The following is a 24,843-nucleotide window of genomic DNA, read 5'->3' as shown; positions in this document are numbered from 1 at the left end:
TAGATCGGGTTGTTATCAACACCAAGTGTTGGGCGGACGTGACGTAACGGGTCCGCCTAAACTACGCGCCAGCACGCGCTAGCACGCGCCAGCACGCGCCAGCTTGAACCATAGCACTTATATACTTTATTTTTATATTTCTAGTTAGTTCATCGTCCATTCTCACATAATACAAAATTTCAAACTTCAATGATAAAAAATACGGAAGTTATGACGAGTTTAAGGAGAGCTAATGCACTACTCTCAAATCCGACGATTGTCGGACATGGAGCCACGGCCTTTGGATAGCTCTCCTATAACGCGTCTTAGCTATCGTAAATTTTATCACTGAAGTTTGAAATTTTGTATAATGTAAGAACTGACGATGAACTAACTAGAAATATAAAAATCAAGTATATAAGTGCTAAGACGCGTTATAGGAGAGCTATCCTAAGGCCGTGGCTCCATGTCCGACAATGTCGGATACGGAGTCATTCGTTCCAACAGTCAGTCGGATGCGGAGCCAGTCATTCCTCTGTGTGCCACGGTGTGTGTGTGTGTGTGTGTGAACGCTACCCGTTTGGCTGCTTATTCTGATTCGCAGCTGACCCCCCTGGGGCCGTTCCCCTATCCACCACCTGGGGACCCGCTCGCCGTTGGGGATGGAAGCCCCGACGATACACCCATGGACACGAGGTGCAAATGAGCATATCGCCATGTTCCGAGTTAAGCATATCAAAGTTAAAATTAAATGACATTCTGCACTTTGCAGCACAGAACAATGGACATGTTCATTACTTCACAGGGCAAAGAAACAACATACTTTTCAGCATGTATTTATTTGGACAAACTTGAAGTCTTGCGTCCTCACAGGATGAACAAGCCTTTTTAAGCCGAATGTTGTTGATATGCTACCGTTCTAGTAAAATTAATTTAAAAAAATGATTAAAAAATAAATTAAAATAAGTTGTATAGCATGACAAAACAATCAAAAAGTGCAGGAACAGTTGTTTGTTTGTTAGCTAGCTTTACCTCCCTTTATCTTGGTGTAGATGTAAAGAAGAGTGACTAGGATACGATTTCGATGAGTTGCAGGTTAGAAATCCTCTTTGTGAGGACGGCACTTACATACAGTGCATCGTTCGATGAAGGGTTAAGAACGAGACGTACAAAGAAACCCACGAAGATAACACCGAAGACATACACACAGTCGGCACAGTAACTAGACCAGAAGAGAGAGAGGAGATGTGTGTGTGTTTGTGTGTGTGTGTGGGGGGGTGGGGGTGGGGTGTGGTTGGTGTTATTTGTGAGAGATGGTGAAAGATAAAAAGGACACAGGTACAGAGACAAGAGGGAGAAAACAAAGATTTTCAAGTTTTTTTTTGGGGGGGAGGAGGGGGGGGGGGGGGGTGAGCGCACTTAATGTGCATTAGTAATGAGAATAATAGTGATAATGATAATAATATTAATTGTCAGTAAGTACTGGTGTCACATGACTGATGTGAACCAGTTGATTGGCTAATGGCGATGCGCTAAAACTGTTAGCGCACTCTTGGAGTGCGCTAACTTTTCCACAGAGCGTATTCTTACGCCCCGCTTTACCTAAGCAAGACTGTGCTCTCATCCTCAGAATTAATTACTGACATGTAGCTTATATTCTCCACAATACCAAATGACCATAAATTCCCTGCTTCTCAATTAAAGCAGAAGTGGGTTTTTTTCTGACAGATTGCATGTGCCTGTGCCACAGTGCGGCTGCCACTGATCTAAAATAGAAGCCGCTGTGTTTAATCTAATTCTCGCCGACTTGCATAGATTCTTCTCATCGTGTTAGTGGCATGTAGCTTATCATCCACATTACCAAATGATGAGTTAATATAAAATTCCCACCCGCTAGCAGAAAACACAATAAAGTGTTATTCCGATAACGTACCAGCTAGACCAGTTTGGAAGACTGACTCGATCGACTCTGTGAGTCTGTCATACGTAGCCGCACTGACTACACTGAAATACGACTGCATCAGTTCAGTAAATGAATGGTTTCCGAATTATTATTTCAAGGCAAGAACAATCGTAATCGAAAACGTGTAGGGTTCAGAACGTTCTTACCATTATAAGACTTATTACCAGCGTGCCTCGTGCGTGCAGACTCAGTCAGTGCAGACTGCATGCAGTGGTTTGATGCCCTAGCAGACGACATAAACCCCGCTCAGCAAATTAACATGTTGGGCAAATGTGAACGAAAAAACGATGGGGATATAATACGTGTAGGGTTCAGAGCATTCTTACCGTTCATATTTAGTATCAGACTCCCCGATGAGTGACGATACAACACGAGAAATATGCCACATTTGTTTTGAAAATGTGCGAACCGTCGAGTCCCGCGGCTTCGAGTCAATCAGTTCAAGGGGAGTCACTCCGCACAGTCAATCCGTCGAAGCTCGACTGGAGGTTTCGAATCCCAAATAATGAACAGCACAGCCCTTTCTTTGAGTTCAAATGAGGTCTCTCTGAAAGATCATCACTGTTCAGATTAACGCTACACTGGAATTTACCAACAGAAATTAAAATGCGTGTGACGAAAGCACGACACACTTGAGACACCCCACACAAAAGTAGATCTTTACTGTACACGACCTGACCACACAGTTATGCCTATTCAAATGCGCATTGCAAAATGTGCGTTTGGAATCTTCTTTTTTCTATGGCGGTACTGACAATATCGTTATTGAAACAATCCCAGTGCACTAAGGGATTTATAGAGCAAATCTCGAAAATAATTATTGAACTCAGCGCTATGCGCTTCGTTCAATAATGAATTTTCTCGATTTGCTCTATAAATCCCTTAGTGCACGGGGATGTCTCAATAACTTAAATAATTATGCTCAAAAACTTCAAACCCTTTCCGACGAAAAAAAACCCAACAACGCCCTTCTTTGACATAATGGCAAATACATGACTGACGTATCTTTCCATTGTTGCTGCTCAAATACTTCACTGAAAATAGTTGCCGACAGATCGCCACCGGCTTCGTGTTGTATAACTAATGCTGGTCCTAAGTTCTTTGAAGTTGAGACTATCCTAGCAGTTCTGCTATCATCCAACACAACCATCACCATTTTGATTTATGGAGCTGAAATTGTGTATAATTAAAGAATAAAGTAACATAAATGATACAGGTCAAGGCAGTGCCTGCTTCAAAGTGGTTGTGCAGTTGGTATGCATTAATGTCTGTATTCAGTCAATGTCGAAGTTTTGTCATAACTTCCGTAATTTTCATCATTGAAAATTGACATTTTGTATTATGTGAGAATGGACGATGATCTAACAAAAAATATAAAAAATAAAGTATGTAAGTGCTATGGATCACACACACACACAGAGGAATGAGTGGCTCTGCATCCGACTGACTGTGTTCGAACGAATGACTCCGTATCCGACATTGTTTTTAATCACTGAAGTGTGAAATTTTGTATAATGTAAGAATTGACGATGGAATGACTAGAAACATACAGATAAATCATATAACAGCTATGAATCTCAGTAGCGTCCACTTAAAATTGGTAGTGCGTAGTTCAGCTCTCTCTCTCTCTCTCTCTCTCTCTCTCTCTCTCTCTCTCTCTCTCTCTCTCTCTCTCTCTCTCTCTCGGCTCTGTCTGCTTCTCAGTCTCTCTCTCTCTGTCGTCAGTCTCTCTCTCTCTCTCTCTCTCTCTGTCGTCAGTCTCTCTCTCTCTCTCTGTCGTCAGTCTCTCTCTCTCTCTCTCTCTCGGCTCTGTCTGCTTCTCTCTGTGTCTGTCTCACGGTCTGTCTATCTGTCCGATGTCTGTCTGTCGCTCTCTCTTAACTTTGGTATCTAAATTCCCACCATCAAAGAATTGATAATGACCTTCAATATCACGTATGCCAATAATCACTAAGGTCTGGGTGTAGTAATTCCTGATGATGATTTATCTTGGACAACTCACGTTGCAGGAATATGTAAAGTATTTGCCAGGAGACTTTACTTAAAAGTTTTCCAGAACTTGTTTTTTAAACAAGCGTGGCAAACAACTCATGATTTAACGCTGACATTCAATCAGACATTGATTATGCGTCAACATTATGTGACCGTGTACGTCGAGTGCAAACATTCTGAAACCCATTATTTAGTTTACACATAAGAGTACTTTTGTCAATAATCTCGGTGTCAAAGGGAGACTATGATGTTTGACTAAACATCATTCCACTAAGATGTAAGCATGATAAAGGAGTTATGAATGTTCAGCTAAACCTCATTCCACTAAGATGTATGCATGATAAAGGACGGTTATGATGTTCAGCTAAACACCATTCCACTAAGATGTATGCATGATAAAGGAGGTATGATGTTCAGCTAAACATCGTTCCACTAAGATGTATGATAAAGGAGTTATGAATGTTCAGCTAAACCTCATTCCACTAAGATGTATGCATGATAAAGGACGGTTATGATGTTCAGCTAAACACCATTCCACTAAGATGTATGCATGATAAAGGAGGTATGATGTTCAGCTAAACATCGTTCCACTAAGATGTATGATAAAGGAGTTATGATGTTCAGCTAAACATCATTCCACTAAGATGTATGCATGATAAAGGAGTTATGAATGTTCAGCTAAACATCATTCCACTAAGATGTAAGCATGATAAAGGAGTTATGAATGTTCAGCTAAACCTCATTCCACTAAGATGTATGCATGATAAAGGAGTTATGATGTTCAGCTAAACATCATTCCACTCAGATGTATGCATGATAAAAGAGTTATGATGTTCAGCTAAACACCATTCCACTAAGATGTATGCATGATAAAGGAGGTATGATGTTCAGCTAAACATCGTTCCACTAAGATGTATGATAAAGGAGTTATGATGTTCAGCTAAACCTCATTCCACTAAGATGTATGCATGATAAAGGAGTTAGGCCACACAAAAAAAAGGTCTGTTTACGGTAACCCGACCGACCCTAGTTTTTTCGCGCGACCCTAGACTTTTTTGGGGCATTTGGGAAAAAAAGAAAAAAAAATCTTGTTTTTTTGGCAAAATAACGTAAAAATATGGTTTTTTGGAAAAGAAAAAAAAAATCCCGACCTACCGACCCTATTTTTTGGGCCTATGTTACCGTAAACAGACTTCTTTTTTTTTTGGCCTTATGATGTTCAGCTAAACATCATTCCACTAAGATGTATGCATGATAAAGGAGTTATGATGTTCAGCTAAACACCATTCCACTAAGATGTATGCATGATAAAGGAGGTATGATGTTCAGCTAAACATCGTTCCACTAAGATGTATGATAAAGGAGTTATGATGTTCAGCTAAACATCATTCCACTAAGATGTATGCATGATAAAAGAGTTATGATGTTCAGCTAAACACCATTCCACTAAGATGTATGCATGATAAAAGAGTTATGATGTTCAGCTAAACATCATTCCACTAAGATGTATGCATGATAAAGGAGTTATGATGTTCAGCTAAACATCATTCCACTAAGATGTATGCATGATAAAGGAGTTATGATGTTCAGCTAAACACCATTCCACTAAGATGTATGCATGATAAAGGAGGTATGATGTTCAGCTAAACATCGTTCCACTAAGATGTATGATAAAGGAGTTATGATGTTCAGCTAAACCTCATTCCACTAAGATGTATGCATGATAAAGGAGTTATGATGTTCAGCTAAACATCATTCCACCAAGATGTAAGCATGATAAAGGAGTTATGATGTTCAGCTAATCACCATTCCACTAAGATGTATGCATGATAAAGGAGTTATGATGTTCAGCTAAACATCATTCCACTAAGATGTATGATAAAGGAGTTATGATGTTCAGCTAAACATCATTCCACTAAGATGTATGCATGATAAAAGAGTTATGATGTTCAGCTAAACACCATTCCACTAAGATGTATGCATGATAAAAGAGTTATGATGTTCAGCTAAACATCATTCCACTAAGATGTATGCATGATAAAGGAGTTATGATGTTCAGCTAAACATCATTCCACTAAGATGTATGCATGATAAAGGAGTTATGATGTTCAGTTAAACATCATTCCACTAAGATGTATGCATGATAAAGGAGTTACATGTATGATGTTCAGCTAACTAATCGATTCAAAACTTATTTCATTTTTATTCTTAATCATTTCCTGATTCCAAAAGCATATAGATCTGCTATGTTTGGATTAAAAAACAAACTCTGACAGTTAAAAAGAATAGAGAAAAGCGCGCTTTGCTGTGAAGGGCTATACGCTAATGCGCCGCATACTGCCAGACTTGTCACTTTCAGTGCGTGGCGTGAACGTTTTACCGCGGCCGCGGAGTATGTTATCGTAACGCTTTTGTGCATTGTCTTAGTGACAAATGCGGTGCGTTCAATTTCAGTCACTGAGAGTTCGACAGATTGACTAAATGTAGTAATTTCGATTCACGCGACTAATTGTTTTATCTTGCAAAACTGTCATTAGTTAAATGTCGATTTTAATTGTTTTCATGTCATGTCTCATGTAGTGAGTTTGTTAAATCAGTTATCCGGCCTTGCTACTTTTCTTTAAATGTATCCCTTAATTCACTGTGTATTTCGTATGTACGCTTTATCAAAGGTACCCGAGTCCCCCCCCCCCCCCCCCCACCCTTCAATAAAACAAATCACTCTGTTTGGAACAGAAAAAGCCCCGCCGCATTCCCTCCCATCCGCACCCCCCCCCCCCCCCTCTACACACACACACTCTACCGTTCTTTTCCTCATCAGTTACTGACGAAAGCCATGCAACCCCACCCTCACCCCACCTCCCCACAAACACACACATGCAATGGGTGTTGCGCAGTCAAGGCGCTGTGTGTTGTGTTTGTGTGTGTGTTGTGTGTGTACAGGTGTGTATGTGTTGTGCGCGCGCACGTGTGTGTGTAAGATGTTGAATTTAACATTTTCCCGTGAGAAGTTGGCAACGACGAAAGAGACAACTTGTTTTGCGAGACTGAAAGGTGCACAAACCGCCCGTAACTTCTAATATTACTTTAACCATGCAAGATAGTGGAAGTGATATATACTATGTATATATATATACAAGTTATCAGTTCACAATGATTGTTGAAAAGTGTCATGACTTCAGTTATAACGCAAAACAAAACACAAAATATTTTCAGAAGCTATGTTTGGGATGCACTTATGGAAATTAAGAAGTTGCAGAGTCCTAAATGATCCTCCTCCCAGGATTTTTTTTTTAGTTTAATTTTTTTTCATTTATTTTTTGAAAGGCCCATTTTAAAAAAAAACACTGTTTAGGGGAGAATGTAACACACACACTCTCACACACAAACGCGCATGCACACACACCAGGCATGTATGAACACACAGAGAAAAGCAAACAAGAACACTGAAGGATTTTTTGCGATTTTTTTATGTCATTCTCACTACACCATGCAATGCAGTTACAGTAAAGTTTTCAAACTTCATGATTATATACAGTCCAAAACAAACCAAGAAACATACACAAAAACAAAGAAACGTACACACAAACAAAATCCAGATAGACAAATACAAACACACACACACACAACCTGAATATCATCAACCTAACTTGATTGTCAATGGCAGTTGCTTGGAAGGTGAGAGAAATGATGTTTGTTTGTTTGTGTGTGTGTTTGTATGTGTGTGTGTAAACATTGAAGAACGTAATAGCGTGTGTGTGTGTGTGTGTGTGTGTGTGTGTGTGTGTGTGTGTGTGTGTGTGTGTGTGTGTGTGTGGGTGAACAATGAAGAAGGTAATAGCTGAAAGAAAGGTCTAGGGAGAGCAATGGTTCATTGTGGGTAGAGCATCAAACATAATAACAGTATTTGCTGACCCAAGAAAAGAACAGATCTGCAACCCAATTCCACCACCCACAAAGGTGAAACTGGCAAAGAAAAACAGCAAAAACATAATTATGCTGAAGTTAAAGGTTTTTGAAACAAAAGGTTAAAGGTTTTTGAGAAACAAAACAAATACCTCATATTTTGCTAAAAAACCAAAAACAACACTCCCTTGCACACACCCACACCCACTTATTCTTGAAAGATTGTTTTGGAAAACAGTCACACTTTGGTCACAAAAAAGAGCCATCTATCCTAATAAATTTCAAATGCAAAACTTTATCATAATAGTTTCTTGTCATATTAGCAAGGGGTCGGAAGAAATCTAGATACAGATTTAGCAACAAATCACTGATAGTGTTAACCTGACCCTGAAAGAAACAATGCAGATGTCGGCACACATAACCCATTGATTGTCGGGTGATGAGTGAAACAATACAGATGTCGGCACACATAACCCATTGCTGGTCGGGTGATGTGAAACAATACAGATGTCGGCACACATAACCCATTGATTGTCGGGTGATGAGTGAAACAATACAGATGTCGGCACACATAACCCATTGATTCTCGGGTGATGAGTGAAACAAGGCAGATGTCGGCACACATAACCCATTGCTGGTCGGGTGATGAGTGAAACAATACAGATGTCGGCACACATAACCCATTGATTGTCGGGTGATGAGTGAGACAATACAGATGTCGGCACACATAACCCATTGATTGTCGGGTGATGAGTGAGACAATACAGATGTCGGCACACATAACCCATTGCTGGTCGGGTGATGAGTGAGACAATACAGATGTCGGCACACATAACCCATTGCTGGTCGGGTGATGAGTGAGACAATACAGATGTCGGCACACATAACCCATTGATTGTCGGGTGATGAGTGAATTACAACTTTCTTAAAGGTGCACTCCAGCTGTATCCTTCCCGACTAAGTGATCACCTTCACCCACCAACACACAATCATAATGTCGATTTTACTGAACAAAATTAGAGCCATTGGTAGTCATTCCATATGCTGTCTATAATGACCATCCCAGGGGGCTGACCACAAGTGACTGTTATAGACAGGTGGTTGCTGTGGAAAGATGAATTGTGACCCTCCACCACAAAATGAGTCGCACGTCACCTCGCGCGGTTCTGCGCTAGGCTTAATATAAGTCTGGTAACAGTGTGAGGGTCACCTTAGTGTAGTAACTTAGTCACAGGCTTATAACAGTTTTTGCTTTTTTCTAAAACAGTTTTCTCCACTGGATAGAGCATAAAAAACTCTTTAGGAAAATGTAAAAAATATGAAAATCATGCAAAGGTGACATGCGACTCATTCCGTGGTGGAGGGTCACAATTATATATATATATTAGAGAAAGAAAAAACACTATTCCAAGTTCCTTTGGAGTGGTTGTTGTTGACAGGTGGTCGTTATCGAGAGGTGGTCGCCAGTGCAGGTTTTGACTGTATCACAAATCATGTCTTCCCTGTCTGACTGTCGGTATTGTGTCTGCAGCTATGAAGGTGAAGATTGCCCTTAAGGCAAAGGTTCTGCCACTGTATCACAAATCATGCCTTCCCTGTTTGACTGTCGGTATTGTGTCTGCAGCTATGAAGGTGAAGATTGCCCTCAAGGCAAAGGTTCTGCCACTGTATCACAAATCATGCCTTCCCTGTCTGACTGTCGGTATTGTGTCTGCAGCTATGAAGGTGAAGATTGCCCTTAAGGCAAAGGTTCTGCCACTGTATCACAAATCATGCCTTCCCTGTCTGACTGTCGGTATTGTGTCTGCAGCTATGAAGGTGAAGATTGCCCTTAAGGCAAAGGTTCTGCCACTGTATCACAAATCATGCCTTCCCTGTCTGACTGTCGGTATTGTGTCTGCGGCGATGACTGAGAAGATTGCCCTTTAAAGCAAAGGATCTGCCACAGGTCTGACACTTGTATGGTTTCTCTCCAGTGTGCACTTTGCTATGTATAGCAAGAGAACCACTGTTATTGTAACGGGCTGGACATAGCTTGCACTGGTACGGTTTCTCACCTGAAACAGTGAAAGAATAAAGTATATTTCATTAGATATGAATATATATAAATATCCCCTTGGGGTTGTCAGATGAGGGTAGTCTCCCATGCCAACAGAAGCTACCTTTCAGAGAGTGGTTTGCTTCTTAGTTGGATACCATGGGTTGACAACTCTCGCCATCAGTACCACCTGACCACTGATGAGACACAATAGTGTCGAAACACGTGTCTGGTCTAGGTACAAAAACAATGGTCCACCTCAGGACTAGATTACCTTGTGATACGTCCCCCACAAAGGGACTTTGCTTTGTAAATCTCGGTCCCCCTTGAGGAGGGTCTGATGCTCCCAATAGGCTGTCTGTGAAGAGATACTTATTTCTCTCTCTTTCTCTGCTAAGAGATTTTAACAAATCTCGGAAGAAAGTCTCTGCTGACTTTCAATTGTTTCTTTCACAATTTCTGATGTTAGGGCTGCCAGCAGGATCATTGGCAGAGATCTCCCCTCTATAGACTCCCTTCACATCCTGCGCATGATGAGGAAATGTAGGTCCATCATGCAGGATCCCACACACCCGGCTGGTCATCTCTTCCAGCCTCTGCTCTCTGGGCGCAGGCTCAGAACCCTCAGATGCCGTACGGCAAGACTGTCCTGGCTTTTAATAACCGGTAAATGAACTCTACAGATTGTGACACGTTTTAGGATGTTCTAGGAGTATGCTTTTAGTAGCTGACATTACATACTGTGATCTATAGAGTGGGTTTTAGTATGGTGACACCACTGTGACGCGATGAAGCCAGACTATGTTTTAGCAGCTGGTTATATTACCGGAATACACATCTAGTATGTTTTAGCAGTTTTAGTCGTTCTTTAACCACTGTGATGTGTTGGAAGAGTTTATTTTTATGTGCTGTTTTAGAGGTACATTTTATCAGTATGGAACATGTTCAGTTCTTACAGTAGTTGATAGTGGGGGGGGGGGGGGGGGGGGATCCTATCTTATTCTGCGTACTTTTATTGTGGGACGGCGGGGGGAGGGGAGGGGGGGAGGGATGTATGTTACCAGTGCGGGAACAGGGGTTGGAGAGGGGGGGGGGAGTGGTGGGGGGGGGGGGGGGGGGGGGGGGTCCTAGGGGTTCCGATAGCTCTTAGAGTTTCATAGTTCTCACCATATCTGTATAGTGTATATATTAGTTACTGTGTTACCAAATTGTCTTACCCATGTATGTATGATGCTATGCGCCAGTGATGTATGAATGCTATTTATTTTTGTTTTATCACACAGCAAGCTGCTTTCCTAATGTATTTTTTATGTTCATTCATGTATTGTACACTTGGCAATAAATTATCTATCTATCTATCTATCTTTATGACCTCCTTTGCTCATGACGTAATTCGTCCGCATTCTGGCGTCAATCTAATATATTTAGCCTATAGTATCACTCTCTAAACAGAAGTGAACAATTTGAACACATTCCTGTAACAAGTTTTGAATACGGTGTGACATTATACATAGCTTTACTGGCAACATTAGCACATTCCAAGGGATGCATGCTGGGAATTTTCCTGTTTCTAAAACCCACCCAACTCTGACAATAATTTTTGTGCATACCTGGTCTTGTGCTTGCTTTTACACACAAAGAGGAATAAGGCACTAGCAGGCCTGCACATAAGTTGACCTGGGAGATCAGTAAAATCTCCACGCTTATCCCACTAGGTGCGACTGGAATTCAAACCCCCCAACCTTCCACATGGAATACCCACACCCTCACCACTGAAATTTTAACTTCGTGTTCGTCTACTGGGGTCTTTTAGAAGAGTCTGCACAAAGATGATTGGAAAATCAATCTTTCGCCAAATCCAGGGTCTTTCTTTCTTTATTTGGTGTTACACTTTCGCGACGGGACACTGATAAATCAGTAACCGCGCTGACACGCCCTTGGACGGGACGCGCATTTTTCAGTATCAGTCATACAAGGTACAAGACTCGTGATTGCTTCCCGGTTTTTGAAGATTGCAATAAATTGAGTTGTTTCCCTTGATACACGTGGTTTTCTCTTCCGGCTTGATCAAATTAGTGCAGATTTGCGTGGTGTTTTCGAACACAAAAAATGAATCGAAGGCGAGCCTGGTCACGGGAGGAGATTCTCCGGATGTTGGATCTTGAGGATCCTGTAGATACATCATGTCGTTTTAGCCTCAAGAAAGCGATAATAGCAGTGATATTGAGGAAGAAACAGTCCCGTTGTTGCTAGTACGAGTCGGCAAACTACACGTGGTAGGGGGTGATACTGCTAGACGCACATGTATCTCGGAATCGTGCAGGAGCTATGGGGGCGTGGCAGCACTGATAACAATGGATGGCTGGAGCCTTCAAATCCTTTTGGAATTGTTCATAGGTGTACAGTTGGTACTTTGTTGTGAAAATGTGACTTATATTCAATATGGATTACCTAGACATCATTTGGTGAGTGTTACAGTTTTGTTTCAATTGAGTCAGGATGCTGTGAGTGAATGCGTGATTTGCTTGTTTTTTTCTTTGTACTGTCTCCTTATTTCTGTGTACAATGTTAACAATATTTCAGCTAATTCATAGGTTTTACACCTTGTTTGGTTATAACATTATTTATAATACTTTCTGTTAAAAAATAACTTTTATTTAGTTTTAAAAAAAGCAGTGGAAAATAAAACACACACAAAAAAACGTTAAAAAACACAAATTATCCCCCTTTCACCCCCCTTTGCTAAAACAAATCGCGTGACAAACTTATAAATAGCACGACTGAACTGGGCATCCATTTTTGAATTAGTACACAAAATTTGGTGGTGATTGGACTTAATTCAAGCTTGCTAGACAGATTTCTTTACAGTTACTGATTTTTGGGAAGTTTCTTGGTGGCAAGCTTGGGCAGGCAGGACGTTAACGCCGTGGCAGTGCTAGTCACAATAGTGTTAACGTCGTTTTCAACCCCGAAGGTTATATCGCGACGGGAAAAGGGGGGGAGATGGGATAGAGCCACTTGTTAATTGTTTCTTGTTCACAAAAGCACTAATCAAATAATTGCTCCAGGGGCTTGCAACGTAGTACAATATATTACCTTAAATCCAGGGTCGAAACCCCCACTACAGGTAATAAACTAATAAATATATATATTGACATACTGGTTTTAAAGGAAGCACGCTGCACACTCAATTATAATCTATATCCTCAAGCATGATCAAAAGGCGACAGAACAAAAAGGCACAAGCTCTCACCAGTGTGGACTCTCATGTGTAGTTTTAGGTGTGACACCTGGAAGAAATGTTTGGCACACACCTCGCAGACATATCTCCGTCCTGAGTGAGTACGCGTATGCCTACTCAAGCTGGTTAGCGACTTGTAAGACTTGTCGCACTGCTTGCATGCGTAAGGTTTGAGCGTACTGTGAGTCAGCAAATGGTCTTTGAAATTCATACCACGGGAAGTAGCGTAGCCACAGACGTTGCACAGGTGGTGTTTTTCTCCTGTATGAACAGCGAAGTGTACTCTGTAGTTCTTCATGGACGCCAGAGTAGCGGCACAGACGGTGCAGGTGAAGGGGGGTTGTTCATCTACGGTACAAACATGATCAGACACAGAAAAGGCCACGGGAAGTTTCTTCTTGCAGACAGGGCACTGCGCAGTGGGGAAGGGGTGAGAGCGAAGGTGACACATCATCAGCCTGAAGGATTTGAAAGGCGAGTCACAGAGGAAGCACTTGAACATAAGTGGTACAGTTTCCTCCCTCCTCTGTTCGTCGTGTTTGTCTTCTCCTCGAGGCGTGACTTTACCTACACTCTTGGGCTGGTTGGACAATGTTGAACGCAGTGGAAATGTGCTATGGTCATCCATGCACTTCATGCCCGTCATGTGTTTGTCTGTTTGCTGAAATGTGTCTTTCCTTCCGCTCTCACTGACTGAAGTCTTAGAGCGGCCTGAAAAAGCCGAAGACACAGGAGCTTCACTTTGAACATTGGTGTATTCCACTCCCTTTGACACAACACTGGCTGCACAAAATGGCCCTGGAACATTGTGGGTGAGTTGTGTGGGAAATGGAGCTGGGGCATGGATGTTGTGCTTTGTTCCACACAGCACTTTCTCCCTCACACCAGTCCTCCCCTCTTCAACGCGTTGCAGCTTTGTCACATCAACAGCAGCATCTGTCACAGGTCTGACAGGTGAGTCCTTCCTGGAAGCCACTGGCACCTGATCACTGGCTGCAAGTGACGATAGCTGTTGTCTGGTGATTGTGGACAAGAATAGCTGTTCACTGGATATTGCAGGCGAGGATAGCTGCTGATTGTTAATTGTGGGTACAGATAGCTGTTCACTAGTATCAAACCAAGGCCTCTCTGTCTTCACACTGGACACAGGTAGCTGTCTACTAGAACTCACTGGACCAGAACTTCCAGATTCAAGGTCACTGGATTGTAGCGCAGCTTCTAATCCCAAACAAGCAGCACCAAGTTTGAAGAATAACGAAGAACCAGACGGAAGATCTGAGCGGGGAGATCCATTCGCTGTTGAAACAGATGCAGGAAACATGAACCCATTGGCTGTGGAAACGGGTGTAACTTGCGGTCTGCTGCCATCTTCTGTCCAACCCAGTCCCAATGTTTTCTGGTGCCTGTAATCAACAGTTGGTTGGCACCTTCCCAGCTGGCTCAAGTCGGCGGCCTCAGCACGCCCAGTTCTAGGTGATAGGTTGCTGGTATAAGGAAGCCTGTCACTTTCTCCATCACTCATGTCAAGCTCCACACCCCCAGTGTCACACACTTCATCGCAGTCATCACACGTTGTGTCCGATCTTTCACAGTGTTCATCCACTTCAACAATTTCCATCTCAGGCAGTTCGTTGCTTTCATCAGCAACTGTTGCATGTTTTTCGTTGCTGTCATGACCCGCTGCTTCACACATCTCTTTAACTGTGTCGGATGAAAGAGAGGTTGAAAGCAGTGAAGTCACGCGTTGATTTGAACGATGGGTTGGCACGCGGGAGGAGGATGGCTGTTGGGGGGATCCCTGTTGGGGGGATCCTTGTTGAGAATGTTCATCTTTAGCAGCAATGTGGAAGCATTTGGAACAGTAGAGGCTCAGTGGGAAGTCACAAGCAGCACAAACATCACTTCTCAGTGATTTTTCATAACTGCAAAAAGATAAATTAACCATTAAATGAGCACAAATAATGTAGACACACAGAGACACAAGTCGGTGAAATATTAGCCTGTAATATCACATGCCGTTGAAATATTAGCCTGTGATGTCACATATCGTTGAAATATTAGCCTGTAATGTCACATGTTGTTGAACTATTAGCTTGTAATGTCACATGTATGTCATTGAAATATTAGCCTGTAGTGTCACATGTCCTTGAACTATTAGCCCGTAATGTCACATGTCGTTGAACTATTAGCCTGTAATGTCACATGTCGTTGAACTATTAGCCTGTAATGTCACATGTCGTTGAAATAAAAGCCTGTAGTGTCACATGTTGCACATTTCTGGCTAACCCAAATTCTGACTTTGCATGTAGTCATTGATCCAAAGACAAAAATGAACTAACCATTTGAGGAGACAAGTTGCAAGCTGAGCGTTGTTCCAGTCGTGGTTCTCTCTGATGATCTGCCACGTGTGGAATGTGTCGTTGGAGGCGCAGAAAGAGATGCACGTGTCGGACTCTCTGTGCACGCTGTCAGCCTCCTCTGGTTCCTCCTGTCTCCTCCTCCCTGTCTGGCTCATACACTGCACAGTGAAAGGTGACACATGTTGGAAGGTCAGTAAACAAGATACAGTGGAATCCCCCTTCTAAGACCCTCCAATCTAAGACTCCCTCCCAATATACAATGGAATCCCCCTTCTTCTTCTGCGTTCGTGGGCTGAAACTCCCACGTACACTCGTGTTTTTTTTTGCACAAGTGGAATTTTACGTGTATGACCGTTTTTTACCCCGCCATTTAGGCAGCCATACGCCGTTTTCGGAGGAAGCATGCTGGGTATTTTCGTGTTTCTATAACCCACCGAACTCTGACATGGATTACAGGATCTTTTTCATGCGCACTTGGTCTTGTGCTTGCGTGTACACATGGGGGTGTTCGGACACCGAGGAGAGTCTGCACACAAAGTTGACTCTGAGAAATAAATCTCTCGCCGAACGTGGGGACGAACTCACGCTGACAGCGGCCAACTGGATACAAATCCAGCGAAATACCGACTGAGATACATCCCCGCCCTGAATACAGTGCTATGATTTAAGACATAGCTTCTCCCTGTACAGATCCTTTTTTTTTATCACATTGTCTGGTCATAACTCTTCTTACATTCCACATTCCACATTTCAAATGAGACACGATTGCTTCATTAACACAGGGTTTCATTTACCAGTGCGCCCTGCGCCATTGGCGCATTAAATCTGAAAATGTCCCATCAATATTCCCTTCAGTGCGTCAAAGGGCACATTGAGATTACGTACCACCGAGCCACCAAATGTACACTTTACATCGGATTACACACACACACACACAGATAACACGATATAGCGGACAATTCTCAGATTGCACTATTTTGCATCTTTGGTCAAAAACATGTACAGGCCTCGTTTGTGCGCCTTGCCTTCGACTATGTCCCATCGGAAATTGGTTGAGGGGGACAAATGTCCCATTGCCTTTTTCTCCCAGGCTAAACCCTGTTGACCAAACTCTTCTTACATCCCACATTTCCAATAAGCCGAGTTCGATTATGCCTCTCACCTGCACATTATCCTGTGTTGGCAGCAGGCACATTTCTATTTCCCTAACGAGTTTGGCACAGAACGCTATTTTGTCAGCGTAACTAAAACAGAACGGCAGGATAGCACGAAGAGCAATCAGGTGTTTGCCTTGGCTGTTTGTGCACACAGAGTTCTTGGTATGTTTCAAAGCGACCAACATGTTGTCTTTTCGCACAGGAAAAGGAGCAGGACTGTTGTCACGGAGTGTCTGATAGAAGTCTTTGAAAGATACCCAGGCGTTGTCGTCTCTCCTGACGATGTACAGGTGACGCAGGGAGGGGATGTTTCTCAGAGACTCCATCAGGGCTGGTAGGGCTGCAGCCAGTGCAGGGCAACTGGACAAAAAGAGTCGTTCACCATTCAGTGTATTGAAAGTTTAGTTGGTATGACTCGTAATGTTGTGTGTGTGCGTTTGCGTCTTTGTGTGTCTTTGTTTGTCTGTGTTTGTGTGTGCATCTGTGTGTGTGCATCTGTGTGTGTGTGTGTGTGTGTGTAAGTTTAACGATTCCGCATGGAAAGAGGCAGGAAAACAAAAAGTATGCAGCATCCAATGATGGAAAACTGCAGCCTGAGAATAACACTGTAATGCCAAAATCAGATTTCCACAAGACTGATCTTTAATCAGATTTCCACAAGACTGATCTTTGTTCAAGAGTAAATTCATTCAGTCATAGTACACAAACTTTACAGTCCAACAGACATACCTTCAGTGAACAGCACTATTATCACCATAAGCTTTCAGTGCAACTTTTTGATGAAGAATCTCCACAAGAGTGCCTTTAGAAACATTCCAATGCCTTCTGGCACTTGGGCTAGCCTGAACAAGCCCTGCCCCTAATAGTCTAAATAGAGCACTGCTGCCATGGAAACCAGAGATTTTGGTCTCTATCTTTGTGATGAACACTGGTCACTCAATGGGTCAATCTCCAGAACTGGGTAGCAGGGGAATTTATGTTTTATGTATGATATATATATGAATATTCCACCGAGACATTTTTTCTAACAATATACTACTATAGAAGGTTATTTTATTATAAAAAAGAAGAAGCTGTTTCTTAGTGTTTTCCTGGACTGCTGAGACAGAAGATAAGGAATACTTGGTGTTGATGGACTGAGGTCCATTTCCGTATCCAGGTTTTAGACTTGTGTTTTGCATATACACATGGGAGGCTACGCTGCAGCTAGCTCCTCCTCTATCATGAGTTGTTTCCCTGGTCGTCTTCGAGAGTAAAGATGTCGGAACTAGAAGCCTCGAGTCTGTCCTTTGTTTGTCTGTACAAGTCAAGTTAACATGGTGGCAGCGTAAATAACACCTGAAGTGTAAAGACAAGAGCAACCCACGAACTACGAGAAGATGGCCGAAGCGGTGAGTCCTTTTCGACAGCCCCCCTCTCTTGATCTGTCCGACGATAATCTGGCAGAATCATTTCGCACGTGGCGGCGGCAGATGGATTTTTACATGAGAGCTTCCGGTGCGTCGGAAAAGCCGAAAAAGACACAGACTGCCATTATTCTACACTGCGCTGGTCCCCAGGTTCAAGAAGTGTTTGAACATTTTGTATTTGATGAAAATGACGACAAGGAGGACCCCATCAAAGTGTTAGGCAAGCTACATGAGTTCTGTAGCCCTCAAACGAGTGAGGTCATTGAAACCCACCGATTTTGGAATGTCTCATACAGAGCACCTTTCGATGCGTTCCTCACAGACCTGCGCACCAGGGCAAAATTGTGCAATTTCGGTGCAATGAGAGACAGGATGATAAGGGACAAGATTGTGTTCTCAGTCACCGGTAAAGTGCAAGAGCTACTTCTTCGAGAAAGACAGCTAGATCTACAGAAAGCTGTTGACATTTGTCGGGTTTTTGAACTGACAGCAAAGCAAACAAAAGAGATGTCAGAAGCCTCTGCACATGTAGACAAAGTGACAAAGGACAAAGACAATCTTCCAAACGAATCAAACACTGACTCACAGAGAAAAAGAGGGGGGGATGACAGAGATAGCAGAGCGTTTGTGCAGGACTGCAATTTTTGTGGTCGATCACATGAGAGGAAGAAAACAAGTTGCCCAGCATGGGGAAAAGTCTGCAGCAAGTGTTCAAGGCGAAACCATTTCAGTATAAAATGCCGCAGCGTCAACGCCATTGAAGCAAACGGGTCTACAGAGAACGAAGAAAGAGACCAGCAGTATCTGGCTGCTGTAACATCAAAGAACAAACAGAGAGTGACAGCCTTGATGCGTATCAACGACTGCGAAGTTCGTTTCCAGCTGGACAGCGCAGCAGATGTGAACACTATTTGTGCAAGATATGTGAAAAAGACGCAAGTATCACCAGTGAAACACAGTCTTACAATGTGGAACGGTACTGTTGTGCAGCCTTTGGGTGAGGCTGTGTTGGACATTGTGAATCCCAAGACAGGTGTCTCAGCCAGTGTGCGTTTCACTGTGGTGGAGAACAGTTTCAGCTGTTTGTTAGGTGTGTCGACCATACAGGAACTGGGACTGATAACAGTCAACCGTGGTGCATTCATTGCCAGTGTTACAGCAGACACGTTAGGTGACCTGGGAGAAGCATCACTGCGAGTCGACCCACAAGCAAAACCAAAAGTCCTGCCATGCCGCCGAATTCCATTGGCATTGCAAGAAGAAGTTCACCAGCAAATAAACAAGCTTGTCGAACGAGGGGTGCTGCTGCGCGTCGAGGAACCTACTGCCTGGGTCAGTCAAATGGCAGTTACTCGTAAAGACAGCGATGGCTCTCTTCGTATCTGCATTGACCCCCAGCCCTTGAACGCTGCGCTCATGAGAGAGCACTTCAAACTCCCAACGCTTGACGATGTCCTGCCCAGCCTGCAGAACGCAAAAGTGTTCACAAGACTTGATGTGAAGGAGGCATTTTGGCATGTGCGTCTGGACGAGCCGTCGAGTCTGTTGACGACCATGATCACACCTTTTGGCAGGTACCGATGGTCCAGACTGCCGTTTGGCCTCTCGGTGAGCAGCGAGATTTTCCAAAAGCGACTCACTGAGGCTTTGGATGGACTCGATGGAGTTGTCTGCGTAGCCGATGACATCGTCGTCGTGGGTCGTGGCGACGACAAGAGTGAAGCTGTAGAGGACCATGACAAGAATCTTAACGATCTGCAAAAGAGGTGTGCTGAGAGACACATCAAGCTGAATGACAAGAAGGCTGACGTCCGGAAAGACGAAATCACGTTCATGGGTCACCGTATTTCGTCAACAGGTATCCAACCAGATCCAGCGAAGGTATCTGCAATCCTCAACATGCCACCCCCAACCGACGTGCATGGAGTCCGGAGGCTGTGTGGTATGGTTCAGTACCTGTCACGATTCATGCCCGACCTGGCCAGTGACCTGGGACCAATAAGAGCACTGACAAAGAAAGACTGTCAGTGGGCGTGGACGCAAGAATGTGACCAAGCGTTCGAGACCGTGAAGAAGAAAATGACAAACACACCAGTGCTGGCATTTTTTGATCCAGAAAAGGAACTCGTGATTCAAGTTGACAGCAGTAAAGATGGCCTTGGGGCAGCAATTCTGCAAGACGGCAGGCCCCTGGAGTACGCTTCAAGAGCTCTGAGTCCGGCTGAGAAGAACTGGGCCCAGATTGAAAAGGAGACACTCTCTTTAGTGTTTGGCTTGGAGCGGTTTGACCAGTATACCTTCGGTCGCAAAGTTCGTGTCCAGAATGACCACAAACCGCTAGCAGCCATCCTCAGAAAGCCGCTGAGTCAAGCTTCGCGGAGGATACAAGCTCTCATGATGAGACTCCATCGATACGACATTGCCTTCAACTACGTACCTGGAAGTCAGCTCTTTATTGCTGATACACTGAGCAGGGCGTACCTTCCTGACCCTGGAACGGATGTGCGAGTTTTTGCCATCAACTCGCTAATGGACATGCCTGACAGAACAAGGGAAGAGGTGAGAGAAGCGACGCAGAATGACCCAGATCTTCAGACACTGCTACATGTCATCAGAAACGGATGGCCTGAGAGGAAAGAAGATGTTCCTGAGCCAATCAGACTGTATTTTGACATCCGTGACACCCTCGGAGAACAGCATGGTATTCTTCTGAAAGGAGAGAGAGTCCTGATTCCCAGAGCCATGAGAGGAGAAATGAAGAGGAGATTACACGCAGCTCATTTGGGATATGACAGCATGCTGAGGCGGGCCCGGGAACTACTGTATTGGCCAGCCATGGCCAAGGACATCAAAGACGTGGCAGATCACTGTGAACCATGCCAGCAGATGAAGCCAGAGAACCAAAAAGAGACGCTGACACAGCACAGTGACGGGAATGCACCATGGATGAAGATCGGGATAGACCTCTTTGATCTCGATGGACGTCAATATCTGGTGACAGTGGACTATTTCACTTCTTTCATCGAAGTGGATCAGCTGAAAGGTACCACTGCGAGTGATGTGATCGTGAAACTGAGAGTTTTGTTTGCACGTTACGGTATTCCAGCTGAACTGATATCTGACGGTGGTCCCCAGTTTACTGCTGCAGAATTTCAGTCTTTTGCTAGTCGTTGGGGCATTACTCATACAATGTCGTCGCCTCTATACCCTAAAGCAAACGGCAAAGCAGAAGCGGCAGTGAAGACGATCAAACACATGATGATGAAATGCCTTCAGGACAATACAAACGTCTACGATGCGCTTTTGGAGCTGCGCAACACCCCACAGCAGGACACGGAGCTGAGTCCTACTCAATTGATGTTTGGGCGGCTGACAAGGTCGAGACTGCCGGCAGCTACGAACAAGCCAGTAAGCAAGACGCAGACACGGAAGGCGAGGCAGAAGCGACAGAGAAGGCGTCAGTCAGTAAAGCAGAGCTACGATAGAGCCGCCAAGGATTTGACCCTGCTATCAAATGGACAACCAGTCTACTACAAGCATCGTGAAGGACAAAGATGGCAGAAAGGGACGGTGCAACGTGAGCATTCGAATCGATCTTACATTGTTGAGGGTCGAAATGGGGCAATTTACAGACGAAACAGAGCACACATTCGCCCTACGAAGATTAAGCCAGAGCCTATACCTGAAGTGCAACAGAATGATGAAGGACACCAAGTGGTAGCTGTCCCTGACAACACAGAAACAGCACTACAACCTACCCAGGATCTGAGACCTGTCGACGTTCCTGCAGAAGCGTCAACCATACCAGTGCGTCCTCAGCGAGCCCGCAAGAAACCATCCTGGATGATTGACTATGACACAACATAAAGAGAACAATTCCGTGTTGCAAGTGCACAAGACAGTGATATTGAGAACAATTGAAAACAAAGGAGTGACATAAACACTGGGACAAATCAGAGTGATGTGATCTGTGTGCAGGAAGAAAACTGTTAGATGGAAGTTTTTAATTTTGTTCATGATTATTTAATCTTCTGTTTTCCTTTTGTTTTGTTTTGGTTTTTGTTGATCCGTTCGTTGTAGTTTTTATCTCACAATCAGTAAATATTAATGATTTACTTTGCAAAATCAACATACTGTATTGACCATGAGAAAGGGGGATAGTGAGGTGAATTTGCATAAGTATGCAAACAGTTCTAATTTTACTTTGAGCATTGCGTTTGGCCAGACGTTTGTTTACGTATTGTTATTTACAAGTTTGAATCTTGCTTCGTTGTTAAAAGTACAGTAGGTTTTTAGCAAGTGCATACTGATTGAGTTTTTAACTTTCATTGTTTTATTCTTCATTGTATTTTGTTTCGTTACCAAAGTAACTTGTTGAAAGTGAAGGGGATGTTGATGGACTGAGGTCCATTTCCGTATCCAGGTTTTAGACTTGTGTTTTGCATATACACATGGGAGGCTACGCTGCAGCTAGCTCCTCCTCTATCATGAGTTGTTTCCCTGGTCGTCTTCGAGAGTAAAGATGTCGGAACTAGAAGCCTCGAGTCTGTCCTTTGTTTGTCTGTACAAGTCAAGTTAACACTTGGAGTTGCATAGATTACAGCTGCTGATGTCGCTGTTACCCCCCCCCTACACACACACTCTGTACCCCCCCCTCCCCTCCCCCCAATGGCACTCGTGACTCGCTCCCCCCCCCCCCTCCAACACGCACGTATCTTCAGTAACAACCTCCCCACACCCTCAGCATCCTGACTGGAGTAAGACACAGGACAAATAAAACAATGCACGTGCGCTTCGCTTGTCTGTGCTGTCTCACTGCACACAAAGACATTCCAGCACTCACTTTACCTCCCACCCCCGTCAACTAACAGTCCGACGTGTAGTTATGTCCCTTCAACACGAACATAAAGTTTACACAATGAAATGAAAGTCAACATTATCGCCAATCATGAAGACTTTGCATCAGGTGCAACCCACTCCTACACGTACGGTTCTTTCACTCTCAGTCTGCAAAGTTTGGTACACTTGACTTGCCCGCAGCATCCTTGAATTTCAATTTGGGACACTGTCTTGAACGCTACGAACTTTCGCTGCTTTGGTGTTGTTAGGCAGGAAGTTCATCCTAGAACTATGCACAACCTAAGGATCCGATCAAACTACAATCACATTTGCAATTCATTGTCGAAGCGAACATTAAAAGCTTTGAAAACGAATACTGTTGTATGCACTTACCCCGTCGCCAGTCGGCAAACACAGCTGAATCAGTGAATGAAGAACGATAACCCACATCTCGCACTTGTCTGCGAAGAAATCAAGTTACTTCCCTTGGGTCCGACTAAACTACGCGCCAGCACGCGCTAGCACGCGCTACCTTGAACCATAGCACTTATATACTTTATTTTTATATTTCTAGTTAGTGCATCGTCCATTCTCACATAATACAAAATTTCAAACTTCAATGATGAAAAATACGGAAGTTATGACGAGTTTAAGGAGAGCTAATGCACTACTCTCAAATCCGACGATTTCCGCCATTGACTAAACAGCGCGCTACCACTTTGAAGTAGACGCTACCCGGTGATCCATAACACTTACATAATTTATGTAGCGTCTACTTCAAAGTGGTAGCGCGCTGTTTAGTCAATGGCGGAAATCGTCGGATTTGAGAGTAGTGCATTAGCTCTCCTTAAACTCGTCATAACTTCCGTATTTTTCATCATTGAAGTTTGAAATTTTGTATTATGTGAGAATGGACGATGAACTAACTAGAAATATAAAAATAAAGTATATAAGTGCTATGGTTCAAGGTAGGGCGTGCTGGCGCGTGCTAGCGCGTGCTGGCGCGTAGTTTAGATCTAGTCGGGCCGCTTCCCTTCATTATGAGTTGTTCTTCAGTACTGGTGACAGAGAGGGGGAAAAGTGGTCAAAATTTAAACCTGTAGTTTTGTTTTTGAAATATAGCTTTTTACAAAGCAGAAACACTGTAGTATCTGATTTACAAAAGAAAAAAAATCACTTGTTGACATGGTTCTTACATAATCTTACTTTTAAAGCTGTCTTGTCTTGTCTTTCCATTACTGCCCACAATCAACAGTAGTGATTATTTCGGCACTTGATGGGATGTTGCGCAAGTCCAGTAAAGCAGCGTTTCCAGCATCCAAAAGTCCATTAAAGTTCACAGGTTGGGGAGTATGGAGGGGAGGGGACATGAGTCACAGTGGCTGCTGGTTTAGTGCGAGGCGCGCGACACAAAGCTGGTTTGTGTGTGTCTGTGTGTATGTTTGTTATAACGACAGGCTCCGAAACTGCCGGCTGCACCGACCAGAACGAATGAGAAGAAAATCGGCTTACTTGCCAGCCCAGGCTGGCCGCACACTTTTTCAAAACTGCCTGAAATTGGTACCTTGTTAATGGCGCGCCACTAAAATGTTTAAACAAAAGACCTGCTCCGGCTGGCCTCGCACTTAAAGTAAGCTCTCATGCCCCTTACCGGGCACACCTGGCGATGACTACCTACTGTCTTAAAATGTATCACTGAACCCACCCCTATCTGATCTGTTTTTTGAGCCTAATATTCTGACCGACAGCTGGTGAACGTCCGACAACCTGAGTCCTTCACGCCCCTTGGTCGACGATCTCGTTGACTCAGTCTCAGGAACTGACGCGAAGAATGCCAGAGTGAAGGCCGCCGCAAACAAGTTTATCTCAAACTGATTCATACATATGCTGGGCAAGATGTCGATCAACTGCTTTAGCCTATCAAAAGTGATGGGCAGCCTGTTATCCTGTCGTTGGTCC

General features: G+C 43.6%; 1 protein-coding gene across 1 annotated transcript; it reads right to left on the bottom strand.

The window, feature by feature from the left end:
- Window positions 1–8,115: 8,115 nt before the first annotated feature.
- LOC138961931 (uncharacterized) lies at window positions 8,116–23,322 on the bottom strand. The gene is made up of 5 exons (XM_070333611.1): window positions 23,278–23,322; window positions 16,642–16,996; window positions 15,459–15,637; window positions 13,132–15,041; window positions 8,116–9,897 (listed from the first exon to the last, which is right to left on the bottom strand). Exons 2-5 carry the CDS (start codon window positions 16,960–16,962, stop codon window positions 9,704–9,706), a joined length of 2,604 nt encoding a protein of 867 aa, XP_070189712.1. The 5' UTR covers window positions 16,963–16,996; window positions 23,278–23,322; the 3' UTR covers window positions 8,116–9,703.
- Window positions 23,323–24,843: the final 1,521 nt, after the last annotated feature.

The sequence above is a fragment of the Littorina saxatilis genome, linkage group LG3 (assembly GCF_037325665.1).
Source record: "Littorina saxatilis isolate snail1 linkage group LG3, US_GU_Lsax_2.0, whole genome shotgun sequence".
Lineage (NCBI taxonomy): Eukaryota > Metazoa > Mollusca > Gastropoda > Littorinimorpha > Littorinidae > Littorina > Littorina saxatilis.
Note: the sequence above shows the minus strand (reverse complement) of the source record. Positions and strands in the feature narration are given on the sequence as shown.

Excerpts from the sequence above, each read along its gene's own strand:
- LOC138961931 (XM_070333611.1), bottom strand. The coding sequence starts at position 16,962 with ATGGAGTCTCTGAGAAACATCCCCTCCCTGCGTCACCTGTACATCGTC. Across the intron at positions 15,042-15,458 it reads GCAACTTGTCTCCTCAAATG|TTATGAAAAATCACTGAGAA; the intron begins GTTAGTTCATTT and ends ATCTTTTTGCAG. Across the intron at positions 9,898-13,131 it reads ACACATGAGAGTCCACACTG|GTGAGAAACCGTACCAGTGC; the intron begins GTGAGAGCTTGT and ends TCACTGTTTCAG.